Source organism: Aptenodytes patagonicus, chromosome W (assembly GCF_965638725.1).
Source record: "Aptenodytes patagonicus chromosome W, bAptPat1.pri.cur, whole genome shotgun sequence".
Taxonomy (NCBI): Eukaryota; Metazoa; Chordata; class Aves; order Sphenisciformes; family Spheniscidae; genus Aptenodytes; species Aptenodytes patagonicus.
The window spans coordinates 20554928-20573469 of NC_134981.1; the positions used below are offsets into that span (position 1 = coordinate 20554928).

At 40.5% G+C, this 18542-nt stretch overlaps 1 protein-coding gene across 1 annotated transcript in view; it reads right to left on the reverse strand.

The window, feature by feature from the left end:
- LOC143171861 (SWI/SNF-related matrix-associated actin-dependent regulator of chromatin subfamily A member 2-like) overlaps positions 1-18542 on the reverse strand; it is a 209646-nt gene that overhangs the window by 104801 nt on the left and 86303 nt on the right. Inside the window, exons 12-20 of the mRNA XM_076360967.1 lie at positions 15925-16055; positions 15667-15727; positions 14242-14342; positions 13752-13899; positions 11674-11837; positions 6803-6869; positions 6143-6253; positions 2429-2671; positions 2009-2122 (exon numbers count right to left, since the gene is read on the reverse strand). Of these exons, the coding sequence (XP_076217082.1) occupies positions 2009-2122; positions 2429-2671; positions 6143-6253; positions 6803-6869; positions 11674-11837; positions 13752-13899; positions 14242-14342; positions 15667-15727; positions 15925-16055 (1140 nt within the window). The remainder of the gene's footprint in view (positions 1-2008; positions 2123-2428; positions 2672-6142; positions 6254-6802; positions 6870-11673; positions 11838-13751; positions 13900-14241; positions 14343-15666; positions 15728-15924; positions 16056-18542) is intronic.

The following is an 18542-nucleotide window of genomic DNA, read 5'->3' on the forward strand; positions in this document are numbered from 1 at the left end:
ACAGGAACCTCATGAAGTTCAACAAAGGGAAATGCCGAGTCCTGCACTGGAGATGGAATAATGCCAGTATACTCTGAGGGCCAACTGGCTAGGAAGCAGCTTTGCAGAAAAGTACCTTGGAATCCTGGTGGACAAAAAGTTGAACATGAGCCAGCAACGTGCCCTTGCAGCAAAGAAAACCAACAGCACCCTGGGCTTTATTAGCAAAAGTACAGCCACCAGGTCAAGGAAAGCAACCCTTCCCTTCTATTGAGCACTGGTGAGGCCACATCTGGAGTGCTGTGCCCAGCTTTTGTCTCCCCACTACACAACAGGCATGGACATACTGGAGCAAGCCCAGCAGAGGGCCACCAAAATGGACAGAGGGCTGGAGCACGACACATGAGGAGAGTTTGAGGGAGCTGGACTTGTTCAGCCTGGAGAAGAGAAGGCTCGGGAGACCTTATTGCTTTCTTTAACTACCTAATGGGCCAGACTCTGCTTGGAAACATTCAGCACAAGGACAAGTGGCAATGGTCACAAGTTGGAAAGTGAGAAATTCTGATTAGATATAAAGAAAAAATTTCCCCATGAGGATGGTCAAACACTAGAACAGGAACCCGGAGAGGTTGTGGGATCCCCATCCTTGGAGATATTCAAAACTCAACTAGACAAGGTCCTGAGTGACCTGCTCTAAGCAGGAGGTTGTATTAGAGACCTCCAGATGTCCTTTCCAACCTATATGATTTTATGACTAAAAAATCAATAGGTTATTTTCATCTCAGAAGGACAGGGGGATGAGCTCACAGGTAAGAAACATGAACATCCACTTAGCATCTTTATCAGGGGCCTGTCAGAGCAGCTAAAACTGTCACCAACAGACTTCTGTCAAAAAGTCTGATGCTTCAAGTCAGACATGCTTTGTTTTGAAAACAGGGGGACAGAAATGAAATAAGTGCTCCGCTAAGTAACTGCATATGCAACTTATAAATCCTTTTTCTCCCATGACTCTCAATTGTTCTATCAAATACAGTGGCTCTAATTGGCAGAAATTTGAAATGCAATAAAAATTTCAGTAATGAGATTTTCCTGGTAGAATGTCAGACAACATTTTCAGATCTATGTTTCAAGCTCAAATAAATGCTACGTAGAAGGCTATTGTGAATATGACATTTGGGGGAACAGAAGGTCAAAATAGCAACAATCTTCATAACATTCTAAATTTTTAGTTCTTTAATTAGAAGTCTTTTTTTTAAATGCAGATAAAGAACTCTTCATTCATTCAATGTAAATACAACCTCACAACTCACATGTAACAATAACTTGATTTTTGTTATGGTTTTAACCCAGCAGGTTTAAGTATCAAATGTCCCCCCAACCTGCCTTCAATTTTCATTTTTGGTTATGTTTTTGTGGGTTTGGGGGGAAGGGTGAAAGGGGAAAGAGGCTCAAAATCACAAAGGAGGGCAGGGGTGTGGGTAGAGTGAGATGCCTGGAAATTAAAATAGTGGTCTTTCAATTAGCGTTGAATTTTACATTCTGAGATGCACAAACTGGTTAAGATACATATACAAGCCAAACAAAATACTTCACACAACTCAAGAGTCCTGAAAAGTTAACTAAAATTCTGCTAACTTTATGAATGTCACACAGTCCTTTAGGAGTTTCAGTGAAACAATTCAGCGAGCAAAGTTTCTTCTCAGTGCATGAGAGAGTGGCACAATCTGACCCTCAGGGTATGACTGGCTTTTATTAATGCCTTGAAACCAAATACTATGGAAACAAGCTGTATGTCTTATATAAACCTTGGGTGGCTACATACAGAATTAAAGCTGTAGGACTGAGGATTAAGACTGAGAATGCAGAAATCAGGATTCCTCAGTGGCCGGTATTTCTTCTTTGCAGAGTTAAAAACATAAACCACAACAATATCGGACGCTTAATAAGTCCTCTTATCTAGGATGCATCTCAAAAAACAATATTATATAGTGCTCAAAAAAGAAGCATAAAACCCCTTTCTATTGCAAACCTTTTCTGGCAGTTGAGATTCAACCTCTTTTTTCAGTCTCCTTAGCAAAAAGGGCCGGAGCACTTTGTGGAGACGACGGATGATCAGGATAGTCTCTTCCTCATTTAAGTCCACCTACAAAAGTTTATAAAGGTCACAACAAGGCAACTCAGTGTGTTATGTAATGTCTTTGTGATTAGGTAAAAGATTATTTCTCATTATAAATGTTTGCAGTAATTACTTGTTATGTTACAACTAAATTGACTCAGAGTCCAGAAAGAGACACTTTAATGAAGACTTTTAAAGCTGTAATAAAGGTGGCTTTTAAGTATGCTAATTCTCTGAGCACAAAGGAGAGTTCAAAGACTATTCCTATAACATGGCCTCCATTTTTTTTCCATGGTTTGTTTCTAATGAACTTTAAGCAAACTGTTGCAGTACCCTTTCTCCAGTCATGGCAAATGGAGCATTGAACCACTGTTCAAAGGTGCTGCAGCTCTTGAAAATGGTAGGGAGGAGGAAGTTGAGAAGAGCCCAGAGTTCAGGCAATTTGTTCTGAAGTGGAGTCCCGGTCAACAATATCCTCCTAGGGGCCACATAATGAGTGTTCAAGACCTGAGTCAGCTTGCAGTGATGGTTCTTCATTCGATGGCCTTCATCTACTATCATGTATTTCCATCGAATCTGCAAGAAGAATAAAAGCTGGTAAAGAAAAAGCAGGTCAGATATCATCAGAATTAGAACCTACCTCCCAGTAGATTTAAAACAGGAACGTTTCAAAACCGAAACATCAGTCATTCTTGTTGAATGACTGGAAACCCAAATCTGACATTATCCAAGCATTAGTGGCCTCCCAAGCAACAAGAGGAGAAACAAATACTAGGTAGGCTACATCTGTAAATAAGCTTGCATCAGCAAACAGCTGAATCCCCTCATTTCTTGGGAGGAGTTCAGGAGACTGGCACCATAAGGTCAGAATTTGTCTTACTGGGGAAGAAAAAGAACACGAGAAATCCAAATGAAACTGTCAGAAAGAAGAAAATAGACAGGATGCAAAGGCATTTTCAGACAAAATAACTGTATTCTCTCAAAAGATAGTAACCCTGAACTTTGCTTTGATTCAGTTAATCCCTTTCTTCTAACCCCAAAATGAAGCAACATAATAAAGGACATCTCAGTCACTGCATCTTCTGAAATAAAACTTTAATGCAGTCAGAGCAGATGTTGAAAGAAAACTGCCATGGTTTTTATTACTTTCTGTGCTAAGACATGGATAGCTAACCTATACCCCATAGGATGAGTTTGATGGGACACTGCTTGAACCTCAGAACATCAGTGATTCAGTGTCGTGGTTTAATCTCAGTCGGCAACTAAGCACCACGCAGCTGCTCGCTCACTCCCCCCCACAATGGGTGGCGGGACGTTCAAACATTGGGATACGCATTTAGCAAAGGCCACCTGGTTAGTCAACACGAGGGGATCTGCCAATCGAGCTGGCCCTGCCCAGTCAGAACTTTTACGTACTGTAGATGGGAATAAAGTCCCTGTAGTGCACATAAAAAATATGCTGGGGAAGACAGTCTGGGTTATTCCTGCCTCGGGCAGAGGCAGACCCATCCATGGGATTGCTTTTGCTCAAGGACCTGGGTGCACTTGGTGGATAATGCGGAAGGATGGGGAAGTCCGATGTGTACCTCAAGGGGATTTGATTTTGGGTGAGAATAGCCAATGATCTGAATTATGTGATGTTAAGTACTAATTATAGTTATAATAATTATAATAATAATACACAAAACAAGTGATGCACAGTACAATTGCTCACCACCCGCTGACCGATGCCCAGCCAATCCCTGAGCAGTAGCCCCCCCGGCCAGCTTTCCCCAGTTTATGTACTGAGCATGACGTCACATGGCATGGAATGTCCCTTTGGCCAGTTTGGCTGTGCCCCTCCCAGCTTCTTGTGCACCTCCAGCCTTCTCAGTCGGTAGAGCATGGGAAGCTGAAAAGTCCTTGGCTAGTGTAAGCATTACCTAGCAACAACTAAAACATCGGTGTGTTATCAACTTTGTTCTCATCCTAAATCCAAAACACTGTACCAGCTACTAGAAAGGAAATTAACTCTATCCCTGCCGAAACCAGGACATTCAGGCAGTTCTTTAGTTCGGTCCTTTCAGACACTTAATGACAGCTGTTTAGGGCTTTTTTTGTTGTTTTTGCTTTTTAAAAAGCAAATACTGCCTCACAACCTACTTTGTTACAGATGTGAAGCTTTCAGTGCCTCTTGCTGCTTTATATGCTTGCTGAGGCCCTCAGTGATCAGAAAGAAGTGGGCAGATAACCAGTAGACAAGCATGTGTCACACAACCAAAAATATAACCACCACCCCCAACAGAAGTTGGGCATATATCCAAATCCTAGGCCATGTGACCAGAGGCTTCATGTAAGTCAGGTCACATGCCAAGAATAGAATAGAATAGAATAGAATAGAATAGAATAATAGTTCAGTTGGAAGGGACCTACAACAATCATCCAGTCCAACTGCCTGACCACTTCAGGGCTGACCAAAAATTAAAGCATCTTATTAAGGGCATTGTCCAAATGCCTCTTAAACACTGACAGGCTTGGGGCATCGACCACCTCTCTAGGAAGCCTGTTCCAGTGTTTGACCACCCTCTCGGTAAAGAAATGCTTCCTCATGTCCAGTCTAAACCTCCCCTGACGCAGCTTTGAGCCATTCCCACGCATCCTGTCACTGGATACCAGGGAGAAGAGATCAGCACCTCCCTCTCCACTTCCCCTCCTCAGGAAGCTGTAGAGAGCAATGGGGTCACCCCTCAGCCTCCTTCTCTCCAAACTAGACAAGTCCTTAGCTGCTCCTCATAGGACATGCCTTCCAGCCCTTTCACCAGCTTTGTTGCCCTCCTCTGGATGCATTCAAGTACCTTAACATCCTTCTTAATTTATGGGGCCCAGAACTGCACACAGTATTCAAGGTGAGGCCATACCAACACTGAATACAGTGGGATAATCACCTCTTTTGACCAGCTGGTTATGCTGTGTTTGATGCACCCCAGGATGTGGTTTGCCCTCTTGACTGCCAGGGCACACTGCTGACTCCTATTGAGCCTACTGTCAACCAGCACCCCCAGATCCCTAAATCCCTATGCCAAGGGCATGCTAGTCATAAACCACAGGATACCTCTGTAGTTATGTACAACGTTTGAGTCATGTGATAGGGTACACAGAAACATAACAAGACTATGAAGTACTGATCACATGACCAGTAAGGTCACAGTTTGTAGTCCTCAAGTGCTTTCATCAGATGCTACATAGCTCCATTGCACAGAAAAGATCGGTGCCACACTGCTGTTCCCTGCTCTTATCTTTTAGTAATGGTGGGCAAAAACTAGAGGGATAGAAAAACTGTGCAGATTAAAACTGTTTTCAACCATTCAGAATTATGCTAAGATCATGTATTGTCTATGTTCCAGAGAGGACAAATGAGACATCTAAATATATAATAGGATAAAAGGAAGACAATAGGATCACAAGGTTTCACGGTATGGCAAAACATACCTACCTGGTCGGGTTTGTGTGTATTTTATAAAATACTCTTACACTACCATACAGTTTTCAAAACAGTTCATTACGTCTGAGGCACCAATATCCACAGATCAGTTTGTGAGCTTTTAAAAACTGAGTCTTATGTAATAAAGTGTCTGGATATCAAATTCATTATATAGGTGGTCACTTGGGAAAAACACACCACACAGCTGGAGAGGTTGTAATAACAGTGAGCTTCAGCTCAGAAACAGAACTAAAAAAGTAGAGTCAGGAGGATAGATTAGGATAAATGCTATCAGGCAGTGGAAAGAAAAATCACACTTTTCTAAAGACAGGTAAGTCTACAGTACTGACAAAATTCCAGAGCAATAATATTATTCTCTGAATTATATCCAGGAAAATCCTGCTGTTTTCAGGAGGGAGAGATCCAATTGTCAACAAGGGAATGAAAAGGTAGATGAAATGCTTAATTTTTAGCAAGACAAAACAGCAATCCAGGGCTATAAATCAAAAACAGGTGTTTTGTGCTAGGCACCAAATAAGATGATGTCTTTAAGGGTTAGCTGTTAAGAGATGACAGACATTCCTTACCTTAGCAAGAATATGTTTGTCCTTTATTATGTACTCGTAAGTAGTTAAAAGAACATTAAATTTTCCACTTCGAAGCTGAGGAACAAGTGAGCGACGCATGGCAGGTGTCCCCTAAAAGAGAGACAAAGGATGAAGAAAACAGATATACCTATATTTCTATGCAGTAGAGTCATGAATTAGCAGAGAAAGAGCCAATATATGACCTTGTAATCCTGCAAAATCATACCAAATATATTGTTATATTCCATACTCCTTCAAGAGTGGTTTCCCTAACCAGCTGCTGGACTGTAAAGCTCTGTTTATATGGGAATGGAAGCATGCAGCCGGCAGTCTAGTCACCTTACTAATTGCTTGAATTTATAGGAACTGCAGTAGCCAAAAAACAAAATATTCAGCTGTATACAAAATGTGCAGTATTTATCATTTGTATTGCTCTCAGCAAATCCTTGCAATATGGTATTTAACAATTTTATTCTGCATTTCGCTAACCGAAAGCAATTATAGTTAATTACAGTAATCTTGGGATGATTAACTCTCACTGCTTAGTACATAATGTACATGACAAAACTTTACAAACAGTTTACAAATGAATGTAGGGGCTGAGGAAAAAACATGTTTTATTCTTTCAGCTTGATGTTCATATAAAAAAATAAATCAAACCTTGTAAGATATTTTCACCACAGAAGGAGCCCATTTGTCAAATTCGTATGTCCAGTTGGATAAAGTTCTAAATACAAGATTAATAGGTAAAAATAATATATTACATTATTTGTTAAAAGAAAAAAAGTTAAACTTCACAATTATGCCATCTGTTTCCCACTGAATGCTGGATTCTCAACGTGCTTCTTACACCCCCTATAATAAACAGTATATTTAAAAAGAAACACATAATATATTGTAACAGGATATATGTATCTTTATTTGAGAGGGGAGGAAATAGAAATAAAGTGGGGAAAATGTCTCTTCCCCTTATATTCAGGGGTCCCTTTCAGACCAATTCAGCAAAGTATTTGAAGTATACCTTTGTATTTTGACACGTATTAAGGGGAAGATATACCTACATAGAAAGACTTATGTGTCATTGTAAGCTGATCGCCTCTCATAAATTGAGCCTGAAACTTTTCAGATATAGCCATATGAAGTCTACAGTAAAATACATCTGTATTCAGCTGTAATGATATACTATTACCACTAGGCAAATTTGGTTTTGCACTGTGTGGTTTCAGCTTTACGATCACAATAAATAGTCTTTAAAATGGGTAAAAGTGTGTTTGCCAGTATGATACGGGAACAGAAGATAACCTTTTTGTTTGTGAAGTCATTGGACATGCCAAGGCAGCACCAATGTGGTCTAATGTGCATCTTATGGGGGGATGTCCTGGTTTCGGCAGGGATAGAGTTAATTTCCTTCCTAGTAGCTGGTACAGTGCTGTGTTTTGGATTTAGGATGAGAGCAAAGTTGATAACGCACCGATGTTTTAGTTGTTGCTAGGTAATGCTTACACTAGCCAAGGACTTTTCAGCTTCCCATGCTCTACCGACTGAGAAGGCTGGAGGTGCACAAGAAGCTGGGAGGGGGCACAGCCAAAATGGCCAAAGGGACATTCCATACCATGTGACGTCATGCTCAGTACATAAACTGGGGAAAGCTGGCCAGGGGGGCCGCTGCTCGGGGACTGGCTGGGCATCGGTCGGCAGGTGGTGAGCAATTGTACTGTGCATCACTTGTTTTCTGTATTATTATTATCATATTATTATTATTATTATTATCATTTTATTTCAATTATTAAACTGCTTTTATCTCAACCCATGAGTTTTTCTCACTTGTGCTCTTCCAATTCTCTCCCCCATCCCACCGGGGGTGGGGGGAGTGAGCCAGCGGCTGTGTGGTGCTCAGTTGCCGACTGAGGTTAAACCACGACAGTCCTTTTTGGCGCCCAACGTGGGGCACGAAGGGTTGAGATAATAACAGATTAACCAGAGCATATTAAGGAACTTATATCTGTTAATAGTTGTGGGTCACAATGTTGGTTTCTCTGTTCTCGATATTGATTTGTATAATCTGCATCGCGCTCTTTTTCCTGCTGTACATGTTAAAGATTGGTGTTGGTTTTTGCAGTTTGCTGTGGTCTGCAGTGATTAGTGATGTCTCGCTTGTGAGGTTTGTTTTTAGAACATTGACCTTGACATTAGTGTGGTATGTAAACTTCGCAATGAAGCCCTTACTGTACCACGGAGACCATTTCGTGGAGACAACTAGCAATTGCAGTAACTTTTCTGAGAGTTTTTTTACGGAGGAAATACAGAATGGCAGTGTCACTACCTTCTTCTATGATGTTTCCTCCTTCATTACAGTAACTTTTCAGTATTTTGAACAGCCTTGGGCAGTTAAGATACTTCTATTGGTACTTCTTGGGAATATTGTTTCGGTTTTGTCTAAAGTTGGTAAGCAGTTTAAGAATATCATCCAGAGATCTGCCCCAAGGCTGAATAATTATGAGTGGCAGGGTGTGTGGGACAAGATGGGCAAGTACCTAGGCCAATGGGCACCCAAAGTGTTTTGGAACTTCACCCCTGAGCAAGTGCAGAATCCTGAAAAGTTAGTAGAACATTTGGACAAAGTATGCTCTCACCCTGGCAACTCCAGAGAGATGCAGATCATTGCAACGTGCTGGGGCCTGGCCCATGCCTACCGAGCCCTGTTCAACACCATTCAGTACCCTCAAAGGAAAGAGAAGGTCTCTGGCTCTGACAGTAAAACGACATGCCCTGCGGCCACTCCGACCCCAGCGACACGCGGTGCAGCCACTCAGACCCCGGCGACAGGCCCTGCAGCCACTCCGACCCCAGCAACATGCACTGCAGCTACTCCAACCCCGGCGACAGGCCCTGCGGCCACTCAGACCCCGGCGACATGCTCTGCAGCTACTCAGACTCTGGCGATAGGCCCTGCGGCCACTCAGACTCCAGTGACAGGCACTGCAGCTACTCAGACTCTGGCAACAGGCCCTGCAGCCACTCAGACCCCGACGACACGCACTGCGGCCACTCCAACCCTGGCGACAGGCCCTGCGGCCACTCAGACTCCGGTGACAGGCCCTGCGGCCACTCAGACTCCGGCAACACACCCTGTGGCTGAACCAAAGAACCAGCCTGTGCTGGTATCAGTCGCCCCCGTACACAAGAAGAAATCTTGGAAGCGGAAGTCGGTTCGTTTAGTAAGGGAGGAAGAAGCTTCTTCTAAAAGGGAGCCGGAGGAAGAAGTGTACGAGGCAGATGACCCTAGAGAAGGGCCATCACGAAAACAGCAGGAGGAGAGCGGGCCGCTGATCGGGGAGGAAGAAGAGGAAGAACTCATAAACGAGGCAGTGACCACCCGATCTCTATCCCCGAGTGAGCTGTGAGATATACGAAAAGATTTCAGCCGTCGTCCAGGTGAGCATATTGTCACCTGGCTGCTCCGATGCTGGGATAATGGGGCCAGTAGCCTGGAATTAGAGGGTAGGGAAGCCAAGCAGCTGGGATCCCTTTCCAGGGAAGGGGGCATTGACAAAGCAATTGGAAAAGGGACACGAGTCCTCAGCCTTTGGAGGCGACTCTTGTCAAGCATGAAGGAAAGGTATCCCTTTAAGGAAGATGTCATATGTCGCCCAAGCAAGTGGGCCACCATGGAGAAGGGTATCCAGTTTCTGAGAGAATTAGCCGTGCTGGAGGTGATTTATGATGACCTGAACAATGAACAACTATCCAAAGATCCAGACGAAGTCAAGTGTACACGACCCATGTGGCGGGACATTCAAACATTGGGATACGCATTTAGCAAAGGCCACCTGGTTAGTCAACACGAGGGGATCTGCCAAGCAAGCTGGCCCTGCCCAGTCAGAACTTTTACGTACTGTAGATGGGAATAAAGTCCCTGTAGTGCACATAAAAAATATGCTGGGGAAGACAGTCTGGGTTATTCCTGCCTCGGGCAGAGGCAAACCCATCCATGGGATTGCTTTTGCTCAAGGACCTGGGTGCACTTGGTGGATAATGCGGAAGGATGGGGAAGTCCGATGTGTACCTCAAGGGGATTTGATTTTGGGTGAGAATAGCCAATGATCTGAATTATGTGATGTTAAGTACTAATTATAGTTATAAGAGTTATACTAATAATACACAGATATACTAATCATACTAATAATATTATATGCCATACTAATGTTATTACAATAAGAATCACCCAGACTAATGAAGAATAACTTCAGTGAAACCAAGCAAAGCAGTGATGATGGTACCAGAACTGACTTCAACATGAAACAATCCAACACCACATACCATCTCCATTTTTTCCTGCCCTGGAAGATTATTATGACAGATGGAGCCCGAGGTCATGGACTAAATGAACTCACCAAACGTTTTAGAGTGATGGCCCACAGACTAAGGGAATGATATCTCTGTGTGTGTGTGTGTGTGTATATATATAGAAAAAAAAGGGGTGGTGATTAATGAAAATGTACTGGAAAATATGAGACTTGAGCATGATGCAGATGGTATAGAATAAGGGGTGGATATTGTCCTGGTTTCAGCAGGGATAGAGTTAATTTCCTTTCTAGTAGCTGGTACAGTGCTGTGTTTTGGATTTAGGATGAGAACAAAGTTGATAACACACCGATGTTTTAGTTGTTGCTAGGTAGTGCTTACACTAGCCAAGGACTTTTTAGTTTCCCATGCTCTACCGACTGAGAAGGCTGGAGGTGCACAAGAAGCTGGGAGGGGGCACAGCCAAAATGGCCAAAGGGACATTCCATACCATGTGACGTCATGCTCAGTACATAAACTGGGGAAAGCTGGCCGGGGGGGCCGCTGCTCGGGGACTGGCTGGGCATCGGTCGGTGGGTGGTGAGCAATTGTACTGTGCATCACTTGCTTTGTGTATTATTATTATTATCATATTATTATTATTATCATTTTATTTCAATTATTAAACTGTTTTTATCTCAACCCACGAGTTTTTCTCACTTGTGCTCTTCCAATTCTCTCCCCCATCCCACCGGGGGAGGGGGGAGTGAGCCAGCGGCTGCGTGGTGCTTAGTTGCCGACTGAGGTTAAACCACGACAGGGGAGAAGAGAAGGAAGAAAGAGTTTTAAAATAACTAAAGTCACTGAAGTTTCAGCTTCTCTCTTCTAGAAACTTTAAAAGGTTCCTAGAATGGGGAAAACTACAGGCATGTAATATAAAAAAAAAGTATCATTCCTCTCTCGTGGCTAATGTGAGGAGTAACAGTGAAGTAGGACATACTATATAGCATGCCAGCAGAGTGAACAGCAAAATTAATGAAACAAAGTGCTTTTATCAGCCATCTGGTCACCTTTCCAATGCTAGGCAATCAGTTAGGAAGAAATAATCACAGGCTAAATTCAGAGTATACGCTCAGTGCAATTCCAAGATGTGCCTCATCTTGTCATTGTGTGAAAAAAAAGTACATGTTGCTAAGAAACCAAACTACAATACACAGAATAATAGCAGAATGAATTTCTTTACTTACGAAAGGGGAACAATGATGAGATAGGGGCCGTTGAGTCTTTTGTGTTCCATCAGATAAGTGATGAGTGCAATAGTCTGTATGGTTTTTCCTAGTCCCATTTCATCAGCTAAAATTCCATTCAAATTGTTATTATAGAGTGAAACCATCCATTCCAGGCCCTGGAGCTGAAATGAATAATCATCTCAATTATTTGAAATCCACATAGGTAGGTAGTACTAATATTACAGAAGTGAGGTTCTTCTCTTACTACTTAGATGCTGTTTTTCCTTCTACAGTACTATGTGCATGCAGTTCCCAATATGTCTTGAAAAAGGTGATATGACTTACATCTATATGAAAGTCATCGCTGCTATTTAGGGCCAGTATGGCCCATGCTAAAGTCATATTTTATACATACTGAAGTTTTTTTGTACTGTAGGCAGACTAACACTGCCGCCCATACTTCAGGTTTCTTAACACCACTAAAAAATTCTATTCATTAATTTAGACACCATCAAATTTAAAACCTTTGGAGTAAAATTTCATGTCAGATCTCTGCCTCAACCAAAACTTTCTCAAAACCAAACCTATCAAGTCTCATGCACTAGCCGTAAGGCTCACATTTGGTTCCACTTCACACCCCCTGACTGTATCACTAGCATCTTGAAACTCTTGTAGTACACACCCAGTGTTTGCTGTCCACAATTCCATGTGTCAGAAGAGGTCCACTGATCAACTATGCCTGACATGTAGAATCCCAGAGCTGGGAAGAAGCCACAACAGCGTAGTAAACAGTATCTACCTAGCTGGGCTAGCTAGAAGGCACACTCTATTGCATCCTAGCACAGTGACTACTTTCTTGTCACACAGCCTTCTATGTATGTACATATCATATTATCCCATACAAGTGTAATCTAGACACATTCCCACTTCCATGATCCAGATGTTTGATGAGTCTCATGCATGGGGAGATAAGTAAATTAACAGGTCTGAGAAAGTTCAGCTAAGAAGTATGGGGAAAACATTGTATGTCAAAAGTAATCTGTTGTATCCATGAAAATTTATACAAAATAATACAGCCAATCTATCAGCTTCACACATATGCTGATTGATTTATATTTAGGTACTAAATTCTCTGAAGACTGTCTTTACTGAACTCTTTCTGAACTTTTCTGAACTCTTACTGAACTCTTACTGAACTTTTTCTGCAATTGTCTCCCACTTACAAGTGGCTACAGAACTGATAATAGAGAAACTCCTGTGTCATCAATCACCCCTTCACTGACATGTACTGATGTGCAGAAGGAAGAGGCAGCCTAACTAAAATCAAGAATGAAGAACACATGAAAAAGGAAAAAAAAGAGAAGGAAAGTGGGACAGGAAAAAATGGATAAGATCTAGAGGAAATTGAAGGGCATAAGAGTCAAAGGGAGAGTGATAGGACAAGAACCAAAACCAGGCCTCAACACGCCTGCTGTAAAGCTCTCTGGAAAAGTGTGCACCTTATCTGTAACGCTAACAATCTGTATATAAAACAAATATTGTATAGAACAATTTTATCAATTCAATCACTAGAGATCCACGCTGAGGTGCTAAAAGCTCAAATTGTTAAATTTTTAAATATTAAAAGAAGAAAAAGTTTATTTAAAAAAATAATAAATTAAAATTAAAATAATGAGCAAAAATCCAAATACTGGGTTGATGGGAAGGAGAGCAAAACCAAAACACTATTGGTCTGCAATGAAAAGAGATGTTTACAGGTATATATAGAAAGTTGATGTTGTTATTCAAGCAGTATGTATGAAATTTGATCTGGGATAGAAGACTACATTCCCTTTCTCCATATGATCATCAATTTCTAACCTAATAGATATCTTGTGTTTCTGCACGCATTTTCAAACAGTTTGTCATTTTAAGTACTGTAATGAAATATCCAGGATAAGGCAAGTCTTAAACATTATAACATTCTTTACTCAATGAAAAAAGTATATTATATAGGAGCCTGGCCATTATTATGCAACTGTCGGCTGTAGAGCAGGGTATTATTTTGAATAAAAGGGTTTGGAACTACTTAAGCTAACTCCAACTATATTTCTTACCTGATAATGTTTTAGTGTACCATTAATAAGAAGAGAAGACTGCTTCTCCACCCTCTCTATGATTGCATGAGCAACAGTGTAGTAGGACTGAGACCCTCTAGCACTATATTGCATACTGTATTCATCATCCACATCTTGTTTGGCTGTCCTGGAAAGCAAAGAATAAAGGTAAATTCCCACAAATACATATATTTTTCAATACAGTTCACTTATTTATACAAGTGGTAAAGAGGCAGTAGAAATCCTCAACTGTGGGAAGTTCACCCTTAGAAGAATGCATGTTACTTTTTAAGTAGTACACAAGTACTACCAAGCAGTCATATCCCTTCTCCTGCAGATGCATGTCACAGGTGCTACAACAACCAGCCACTCATGGTAATCTAGAGCACGCTAACTTTGAGAGCCCTGATAAGAAATCACCATTCAGGGGCAGTGGGGGGGAGGAGAGAAAAAGAAAAAAAGAAAAAAAAAGGCAGAATCCAAAGCTCACTCAATGATTTGTTTAGCATCTTTCTCAGAAACTTCCTCACTGTTAGGATCCAGAAGTATCTTCTCATCTGCTTCTAACCTGCTTGATTCTTCTTCATCATCCTAGAGAAGATGGAAAAAGGACAGGAAAATGTTGTACTCTCCAATGCTACTCAGTCGTAACTTTGGCTAACACTCACATATTTATTAACAGTTTTCATTGAACAATGCTTTATACTGACAGGAACCTGAACCAAAAAGTTCAACTGACAGCTACCTTGATGCACTGCAACAAAACAAAAAAAAATATACATAGATTAACTAACAGAAAGTCACAATACTTTAAGAAAAAATATTTTCCTCTTCAGTGTTCTCATTTATAAAAATCTTACTCTACCTGTCCTGTTCATAGAGCAGACTGACATTATGCATATGTTTGTATCATATTCAAGATGCACGATACTGTAAGACAACTGGCAAGAGCTCCTGCATTCATGCTGTTTTAAGCTTTTGGTTGGTTTTTTTTTTAAACAGATTATATTTTTAATCTTTATTTATAGTTTCCCTTCTAGCTATAGTTGCAATGGATGACAAATGGGTAAATTTTTCTGATTTTACTGGGGGGTCTCTAACAATGCTTGAACCATTTGAAGAAAAGGGTGTTGTGGAACAATTTAAATTCTTAACTATTAAACAGAGCAAAATATTGCTCTATAATATTGCATCTATCAAAGATGATATAAGCAGACAAATGAATGTACCAAACTATGTCTTATTACATTGGCCCTATTTCATCCCTACTGAAGAATTACCAAGGAAAAAAAACCAAAATGACCCTGAAAGCTTCCAAATGCTGATGTGCAACTGTAAAAATGAAGGTGTATTCTAGCAAATGATCCTAATAAACCTTTGCCATTTACTGACTCAAAACACCTGAGTCAGAATCACACCACAATCAATAAAATTTGTCTTTTCTCATCCTCTCAATAGGCAATACTTCAATGTTAAGACTAGGAAAGCATTGCTTTCTGTAGAAAAGTATTACATAACAGACACAAGAAGCATCTAGAAGATAAAAGATGTTAATTTCATTCAGCACAAAGCCACCATACATCCTTTACAGAGGTGTATTTTAAAATAGGAACCTGCTTGCCTGTTCTGACATGATTATTTCATTATTTTTACTCTGATGATATGAGAGTAAAACAAGTTCTCTTTTCCCCTCATTCAGATTATCAGGTAGGCATTTACAGCACATATAAAAGACATGCTATGCAATGAGCATCACTGCAAAAAGGATGTATTTTGCTGTTTGTATTATGTTTAAAACAATTAGACACTTGCTACTGCTTTTCTTCAAGCCTATGAAAAAAGGAACACAGGAAAATAACGTGGGTTTTGCTCTACTGCACTACTAAAAATGAAATTTGAAGAAAAGCATACCTACCTCCTCCTCATATTCAGAGCCACTTTCATCTTCACTGTCTAACCTGGGAGCAACTTCATAGCTGTACAGAGAAGACAAAAGAATACGAATTAGAAATACAAAGGGAGGAATGGAATAGATTCAATACATTTCCTACTCAACTTACAAGTAATAAATTAAAAGGCAAATGGAATAGACAAAAAAGTTTCATCAAAAATAACAATACAGTTGACACCCCCCCCAATAATAAAAATACCCCGTTGGTTGCTAGCTACTTACCCAGGGTTCATTTCCAACCAAGCATCTAGCTGACTTGCTTTTGGTGCTTCTGGTCCAAGAAGAACTTTGCCTGTTTCAGTGTGAGTCACTTTGACTGGAAGGTCACTCATCTGACTGCTCTCATCTATGGGCTAAAAATTCAGATGAAATTTTATAAGATAACTGGTCTTCCTGTGTTTGCCACAGTTAATTAAGAGAGCTAACAGCAACTGCAAAGTTATGACTCTGAATAAGTTAATGTGTTACTGAAGCCTCGACTTCCCATACTGCTACCAAGTCAACACTAAGTCACAGTATTTCTGTGTGTAACATATCTCTACATTTGATATCCACACATGCATCACAGTATTCCAAGTAAATAAATGAGAGCAGTGTGGAACAGAAGTAACTTGATCTCTCTGAAAGAAGAGAGAAAGTATATTATGCTTACAGTCCTTTCACTCTTGCTGCTTATACTGATGGAGATCTGTAAGGAGAAAAAACAATGAGCTTTCAGCCTTTTTCTTTCTTTATGGATGAAGAAATGGAGCTATAAGATTTTAATTAACTTTTAAAGTAAAGAAGGCCTAGTTAAAGATTCACTGTCCTGATTCCCTTTCACTTACTCTGGTGCTCTAACAAAAGAAAAACAGAACAAAATTATGTCTTTGATACTTCTTTGGCCTGCTCAAACCACAGATTTTCTACTTTACAAACTATTTTGGCTAAATATCTTCTTTTTAATAATAATTAGCACAATAAAGAACCCTTTCCCAAAATATATAAACACAAAACTGGAAAAAAAATTTGAACAGGTATAAAGATGACTTGAACAGGTATAAAGATGACTTACAGTGAGTATAAAACTTACTCCCCCTTCTATAAATGATTATGTTACAGCAGTATATGTACATTTTCCTGGTGCAACTGTATATACATTAAAGGATGTGGCTGTACTTTTTTAACTACGCCAGCAAAGATATTACTTTCATGTGTAGGTAAGACTAAGTAAAGTAATAAGCAGAATTTTCAAGTTGTGTTTACACATAAATGAGTAAAAAAGGGCATAACAGTATAGCTCTTAATGAGGCAGCATATGTCCTCCAATTCTACTGAAAAAAAAAAGAAAAAGAGAGCTAACTGTTCAAAGAACAACATGGGAAAACTTTTCATTTTCAGTTGCTTCTGAGGGACAAAGTACCTTCAGGTATCTTGAGAAGCCTTTGTGACAGTATATTTTACCCTATGCCAGAAAGGGAATTGATGTGCAATGTCAACAGTGTATTTTCTAGTAATGAGATGATATCTGTTGTGCTTACAAGTGCATTTTGAAAAATAAATAATGTACTATACACAGATTTTTATCTCAAGAAAAACATTTATTTTTAAGTGTCTGCCGAAGCTGAAAAGGATTTTTCAGCATACTCAGTGATAGATTCAATGTACCTTTGTTGTAGACTTCAACTCTTTGAAGAGAAACAAGTTAGCACCAATGTTAATCCAGATTGGTTTTCTCCTGGTTATAAAAAAAGTTATGGCAATGGTATATGACTTCTCCAAATTCCTTCACTCCTATGTACTGTAACACAGAGCTCCCAGCTTGTGCCCAGGCAATCCACTGACCCACAGCCATGCTGGCTGAAGCAGAAGGTCAGATCTGAAGCTGCAAGGATTAAACAGTAAGGTTTGCCCAGCCATGCCTAAGGGCGAGTCAGGCAGGAGCTGTGAGCAATTGAAGAGGAGTAAATGAGCTTGATTGGTAGTCAATATCAAAGGCTTCTGAATCAATTGGACCCTCTCTTGTGCCAGCTCAGGGATAGCAATACCTATGATGGGCATGGGATGAGAATGCATGATCATGCAATTCTCCTTCCACACATGACAGTACAGTCTCCTTCTTTGGACAACTCCCAGTACATAGAGAGAGCTAGGAAGAGCTGGTAGCTCTTGATGCTGCTGCTCTGGGTGGGATTTCCAAGGTAATGCCTCTCTGGAACCTCTCTTTTCTTCCCAGGAGGAGAAGCCATATACCACTCCCATGACTCAGACCAGGATTAACAGCCATCTTTTATTCTCTGACTCTACTGCCCCAAACAGAGCTTTTAAGAGCTCCTTTTTGTTAACACATGTAAATCTAACAAGACTCCATAAGAATCAATATAAGTTTTTCATATAAATATGGGGTCTACACATAGCAACAGAGAGAGAGAGAGAAAAGTAGAAGAAAAGAAGAAAGGAAAGAAAGCAAGCAGGTCCAAACCCGAAACCAGAGACCTTGACTCCACACTCCACAAAAACTTAAGGATGGGTATAATTCTCCTCACGTTACTCATATGAGAAAGTGAAGCTGTCTCTCACACACACTCTCTCATAGTCTTTCTTTCTCTTTTCCTGATGCTCTCAGACTTCTGTCTTTAGTCAGTCATCCTTGCTGTAAGTTGCTTTAAATTGCAATTGGATAATCTTCCAGATTCTGGGGGAGCCTTTTGTCAGAGGAATTCCTGGGGATATAGCCTCTATTTGATGAAATTGAGAGTTGCTAAATTAACAAAGGACAAACTGAAGATATGATTCTTTGTTCATAGTAGAAACTATTTTTAAGAAACAAAATAAAGTACTGAAGGAGCTAGCGAACGTTA